Below are 7,076 nucleotides of genomic sequence, written 5' to 3' on the forward strand. Positions count from 1 at the left end.
TATTTAACACATCTAAAATGTGGTGGTGCAAAGATATGTTTTGCACCACCAGAAAATCATTGAAATTTGATACCTATAATATTATTTTCAAGAACCAAGGAAATCAACATACTAAAAATAAAATTTGATTGTTTTTTTTATTAATATTATAATAATGAAGATTTTAATGCTAAAATAATTCAAAATTTATATAGTTTATTGGGTAGAATTTTACTTAGGAAATTGATAAATTGGTGTGTTGGAAATTATAAGTTGAGAATAAGCCTCTGCACCACCAGAAACTAGATCCAATTTACGCCACTGCCAAGTAACTTTTATTAATAACTACATTGATTATAAATAATTACTACTTATATTCAATCATAAAATGTACAAAACTTAAAATAATAAGTTTTCTAAATTAAGTTCATGTACTATTTCAATATTCTAGATAAAGCCGGGTTCACACTACACTGTAAGGTGTATTTTATCAGACCATGTGTTTACCAATAGGTATCTTACGGTGATACCATTGATTATAGAATAGATAGATAGTCCATGGTAAAGAGATATTAGGCTACTAAAATTATGTTTGTTCTAGCTACCGATAGAATGCATTGTATAATAGAAATATTCTATAATCAATGGTGATACTATGAAATTTTGGTTACATATTTTCGCGGTTTTTTTATTAGATATGAAATATTATCATAAGTTTCAATATACATATTATAACTGATGAATAATAAATTATATAGTAGACAGTATGTACATTGGCGTGTACATAACTTTTGTATGGGGGGGATTAGTTGCAAACAAATTATTATGGAAGGAAAATTCCTAAATTTAAGTACCTGCACATTTAAATAATAAAAGATATATTTATTGAATGTGTCAAAATAACAATTTACAATAAATCCTTGCAAATATTATTTTGTTTCCTTATAATATCCTTACATTAAGAACACTATTTTATACAATTTTAAAAGGGACTATGGGGGGATCTGATCCCTACATCCCCCCTTATATACATCCCTAAGTATGTATTATATTACTATTAGGGCTCGGAACTTAATACACTTAAAAAGTTCTAAATATGCATAAACTTAAGCGCTTAAAAAAGTACAAATATGCTTTAAAAATATGTATTTAATTTATTTTTAACTAAAAAATGTTCATAAATAAAGATATTTTATCAAATATACTCTGACATAACAACAATACAAATGTTAGTACATTATACTAAGCTAAACATAATTTCTAGGTATAAATATATAAGATAAAATAAAATAAATTGCTTGGAATGTTCTTTCAAAATGTTCCCATTAGGTTTTTCGTAGTGTCATGAAAATAATTTCAAGTTACTTAGCAATAAATTGAAAAGCCCAATAAAATCATGCAAATGCTACATCTTCCAAGCCCTAATTATTATGTATAATGTTATCATAGAATATTAAATTATTACTATTAAAATCGGTAACCACACGTTCAAAAGTTGACTGAAATCAACTTCACGGTAATATATGGTTAGTGAAGTAACCACATGTAATTTATTATACGGTAAGTATATCTTGATGTAACAATATGGATCAGCTAATAAAATATAATTATTTTTGAAGACACAACACGGCACACTGAAGTGGCAACCCAGCTTAATGTTATTTTCAAAAGAGACAAACCGAAAATATATACAGAAGAAATTATAAGACAAGCTGATTGTAATCTATAATAGACATGAATAGATTGGCTTTTAACAGATAACACATATTTTCAAGAATTTAAAATGTTAAGTAACCATTTGAAAAAATAAAACATTGTCCATTAATTTTGCACTTAATTTTATTTGAACATATTAAAAATAATTTCAATCATTAAATATTACATTGTAACAATTAATGAATAATAATAAAATCATTTTAATGAAAAATAATTATGAAAAAAACTGTTTATTCGATATTTCAAAATAAAATATAACATCACACCTGCTAACAATGTTTAAAGTAATAATTCAAAAAAAAAGGATATATATAAGATTAATTTCTAACTTTCCCCATTCATCATTTGGTAATTTCTTGGAATGAAACATTACATTTATAAATAAAATTTGATTAAATCGTTAAATGCTTATATTTTAAACACTCATAGGTATATATAAGTAAACTCATAGTTTACTTATATATAATTCTAAAAAAAATAATTTTCCAAACAATTGGAGGTTTTTATATAGCGCAGTAACAAGGAACTTTAAATCAAATTTATTTCAATTAATAATTTACCAATTTAGCGAAAAAACCAGTATATTGCTATAAGGACACTAAAAAAAGACAAAATTTTATAAAATTCATAATATTAAAAATCAGAATAGCTAAAATATTTAAATTATAAGACAAATACATGTAAAAAGAATAACTAACATTTGCACCATAACATAAAAAAATAAATAAATATTTCAATTAAATGTATACAACAGGAAATAAAAGTAACAATAGATTAGATTGTACATAAGAACATTGAAAAAAATGGCTTTAACATTTGATTTACTGTTTCTCGATGAATCTAATTGCTTTTAATAATAAATTACCTCCAGTCTTTCTATGGGGTAGGTATTATCTTTCCTTATTTTGTTTTATTTATTTGTTATATTAAAGAAATGTTGTGAAACTACACATATCATCATGAATTATACGATATTTAATTAGAATTGTATGATGGAGGGGGTACATCAGGACGGCTAACATTATCTTCTCCAACAGCAACTGCATACGAAGGGGGTGGAGGAGGAAATTTCTTCAAGTTAAAATCATAGTCTGGGCGCAAGAGATTCTGAACAACAAAGTTTGATTCTATATAGTGTATAGTAGGTAGAGCAGAAGATCGTTTTAATGTCAAATATTTGTAACAACTCCAAACGACGGCAACAAAATATCCCTGAAATAAAAAATTGATTAAAATAAATACATTCATTCACAAACTAAATAAATCTTTAATACTAATAAAATTATTTTTCTATTATATGGAAGAAATATTAAATAGTATCAGAAATAAAACAAAATGAGGTCCAAAATAATATGCTTTTAGATGCAATGTTTGATAGTTGCAATATGGTATATATTATACATACATTTTTTAGTATTCATATTTTTTAAATTGTTTTCTTCCTAAACATAGATTTTAAATTATGACTACAATAATATAAATTAATTGCAGGTATTATTATTATTACATACTATAGCAAAAGTTTAAAAACTTTACTCTATACAAGCTATCTCAGACCAGTGACATCACATATGCATGTGAGACAAGGTCCTCAACGAAAGTTGATGACAACAGATTGGCAATATTCGAACGAAAGGTACTTAGAAACGTTTTTGGCCCAATATATAATACAGAATTAGGAATTTTCGAGAGAAGAAAGAATGATAACCTATACAGTCTATATTTAAAACCCAATATTTCATAGTATATAAAAATTAAGAGAATGTAATAGTTTGGACATGTATGGAGAGTTGATAATGACATCATATTAAAAGTACTAACAGAGACCATACTTAAAAAAAGACCGATAGGCAGACCACGAACGAGGTGGAAAGATGCAGTAGAGAAACATATCAAGATGTTGGGAAGAAATGTGACAGTTGACCTGGCATTGAACGGAGAAAAATGGAGAGAATTGCTTGTGGCAGCTCAGATCCTACAGCTAACCTAACCGTTAAGCTAAGAAAGAAGATAGCAAAAGTTTTCTGTTGAATAAAATAAAAAGTCTATTTTAACAGCTCATAAATATTGATGTGTTTTATTTTTGTACTTATCAATCAATGTTACTTTTAAATGACTTTGAAAAGGTAATGGTTATTATATTTTCATTTGGGTATTAATTACAAATAATTTGAAATATATTTTATATTAAAAAATAATTTAAAGAGCCATAGACATTCATAATATATAAATATATAGTTTATACATATATAAAAAAAAATTATATATATATATATATATATACAAACCTTTGATATTATTGAAATTGTCAAAGAAAAAATGACAATTAAGGATATGTATTGGGGGTTTATTGAAGTTACACCATTAGGTATATAATCAGATTTAGTACGGATCATGAGACGATGAAAATCTGGTAAGTAACATATGTACCCCAAAGCTGACAATCTGAAAAATATAAGTTAACTTAGAATATTTTTTGTATTCATTTTAAATATATTTACACAATTATACTGATCATATTATATATAAAATTATTATCAAATATTTTATTAAAACATGAAATTAATTTTATATATTTATACTTGAAGTTACACCAAACCATTTAATATACTCATTTTTTAATGAGATTTATTATATATAGACAAGTTGAAAAGTAAAAAATTAAAACAGATAGCATTTTTGAATATTTAATTTTCCATATTGTAGTATGTGATAAACATAATTAAATATCTGTTACAGGTTAGTTCTTCATTATGTTTAGTTGAATTTTAATTATGATTTATTATCAAAACAATCTTAATTAACTATTAATGATACAGATGTCGTTTAAATAAAAAAGTATGAACATTTTATGAAAACTAGAATCAAGAAAATCTAAATAAATGTAGTCTAAAATATTTTATTATATATTATTTTCAATAGTTATTGATTGCACTATTCTTCTTAGATATTTGATAATATAATCTTTTTTTTTGGCAGTAATATAAGTACAGAAGAAGCCGCTTATTTTGAACATTTTTGGATTAAGGTGAAATGTGTCAAATAACCGATTGTTTCTAATAAGCGATTGCTTTAACTTATTATGAAAAAAATGTATAATTTGAAGAAAAAAATATTGTGAAAAAAAAAAATATGCGTTTATCGCTGTTTGTTGATTTCGTTGGTTTTGTGAGAAAAATGTTGTCAAAAGCCTTTTTCATCCACATGGTGCAGGACTACTATCCTGAGGACACTTAGAACTTCTACAATTTCTTTATTTCATGGAGATGCCTCGCTTTTTTCCTCAATGTCTTCTTTTGTTGGAACCTCTGCAACATCAAGGTGTGAGTCCATATCGATCTAATCTTTGTATACTTCTTCCAAGAATTCAACTGATTTCAATCATAATGACATAAGATAAAGTACATTCTAATTATGATAAATTGGTTATTGCCAAATAACCAGAATTCTTCGACGACCATAGCTCTTATTATTTTAAATAACCGATGTGTTATTTCAATAATTCAATTGATTTACAATGTTTTAATATACGGCTTCTACTGCATCTTTAGAAATATATTTGTCAACATACAAATATTAAAGTTACTGAATTAAGTAAGCTCTTAGTATCTAATATATATACATAGAAATATTAAACAAATGCTATACTTACACAGTCACAAATAAATCAAATAATTGCATACAAAAAAATGGTATCAACATCCTAGGTTTCCCTTTAATAGCACCATAAATCATAAAAATGGTAATAACTAATGTGCAGAATAATACAAATACAGCAAAATTTAAATCCTCTGAAAAAATAAAAATAAAATATTACAATATTCTAAATGTATACTATATTTATGTATTAATTATATATTATATTTTTAACCCATAATTATTTTTGAGCATTTATAACTAAGAATAAATGTAAAATAAAATTATCAAAATGAATCAACTTATAATATTAGTTAGTTGTTTAAACTGTGATTAAATATGGCTTAGAAAAATAATATTGATGCATTATTAAAACAGTTAAATATTTATTATTTATATTTATAATTTCAACATCATTTTTTGATTTAAAAAAAAAAAAATATTTAATTAGAAATCCCTATATTTAAACATATAAAATAAACTTTTTTTTTTAATGTAAGTTTTTATGATATTCTGATAAACTTTTCCTACCATATAAAATTGCACGCTTAAAATCTGAATGGGATGTATTATGATCAAGTGGGATAAGGTGGCCGAGTCTAAACACACAGTTGCTGGTTCATGTCAGTCTCATACATTTTTTTTAAAGGCAGGTTAAGCAGGCTTTAGACAGGATTATAGTCTCAAGAAAAGAAACTGCAACCACCTCCCTCTTCTACTAATATTTGATTAAACATTAGTTTAATGGTAATCAAAATATATCTATCAAAATAAAATGCACAATTGTTTAAATATCTCAAAAAAGCCTAAAAGCAAATTGATTAACCTATAGATCTAAAATACTATAAGATAAGTATTCCACTGAATCCGCTACCTGTAACATTGCCTAATTGATATTTCCTGGTGGCGGGTGTGCTACCAGTTTATAAGAATATAAATATACATTTTAAATGACTACATAGTTAATAAATTGTTTTAAAATCTGTGTTTACCATATCGCCATGGACGGCCCGTAAACATTCCATAAGAAGTATAATATTCTTCATTTTTTGTACCACCAGCAGTGGGTTCAATCATATCATCTTGATCATAATTTGAAAACGCAGAACCATCAGTTGAAACAGAATTCAAATTGACAGTTGGCATGTTACGTTCAGCTAAAGCAGTAGGTAAATCATTATGTTCTATTATTGAAGTTCTTGTTATATGAATAGGTTTCAATAATTCTGGGTGGCGCAAAAACACTCCCAATGTACTTATAGCTAATAATTGCAGCATCTAGAAAACAAACAAATAAACATTTATGAGTAAAATTAATAACATATTTTATAATTTATTTTCTTTTTTACCAAATGCCATAGTCCAAGAAAAATTGTTCCAGTTCTGACATGACAACAGAAAAGACAACGCCACTCATTTTTACGACGCTCAATAAATTTAAATGCTGAGCTCGTTGGTGGCTGTTGAGTTTGCATCTGAAAAAATATTATTAAATAATTAAACAAACCATATTATACAAAATCAAAATAAATAAATGGAATATTAGTATGGTAATCTTTAACATTTTATTATTTTAATAAAAATTATTCTGATATTTAAATTTTGTCTATTCTTAAATTAAAGATCTGATCATAACTATGATTGAGAAATGTATTAATTTTACAATACTTCATTTCGCAGCTTACTTAGAAATATCTTTTGAATTACAGTTATGACTAAAATACACATATTTTCCGAGTTCTACC

At 25.4% G+C, this 7,076-nt stretch overlaps 1 protein-coding gene across 1 annotated transcript; it reads right to left on the bottom strand.

Moving 5' to 3' along the window:
* Positions 1–2,258: 2,258 nt before the first annotated feature.
* Positions 2,259–6,806, bottom strand: LOC112681199 (lysosomal-associated transmembrane protein 4A). Its single transcript, XM_025551459.1, has 5 exons — positions 6,681–6,806; positions 6,324–6,609; positions 5,348–5,486; positions 3,984–4,140; positions 2,259–2,907 (listed from the first exon to the last, which is right to left on the bottom strand). Exons 1-5 carry the CDS (start codon positions 6,804–6,806, stop codon positions 2,671–2,673), a joined length of 945 nt encoding a protein of 314 aa, XP_025407244.1. The 3' UTR covers positions 2,259–2,670.
* Between the last annotated feature and the right edge of the window lie 270 nt (positions 6,807–7,076).

Source organism: Sipha flava, unplaced genomic scaffold (genome assembly GCF_003268045.1).
Source record: "Sipha flava isolate LNK unplaced genomic scaffold, YSA_version1 18781_pilon_pilon, whole genome shotgun sequence".
NCBI lineage: Eukaryota > Metazoa > Arthropoda > Insecta > Hemiptera > Aphididae > Sipha > Sipha flava.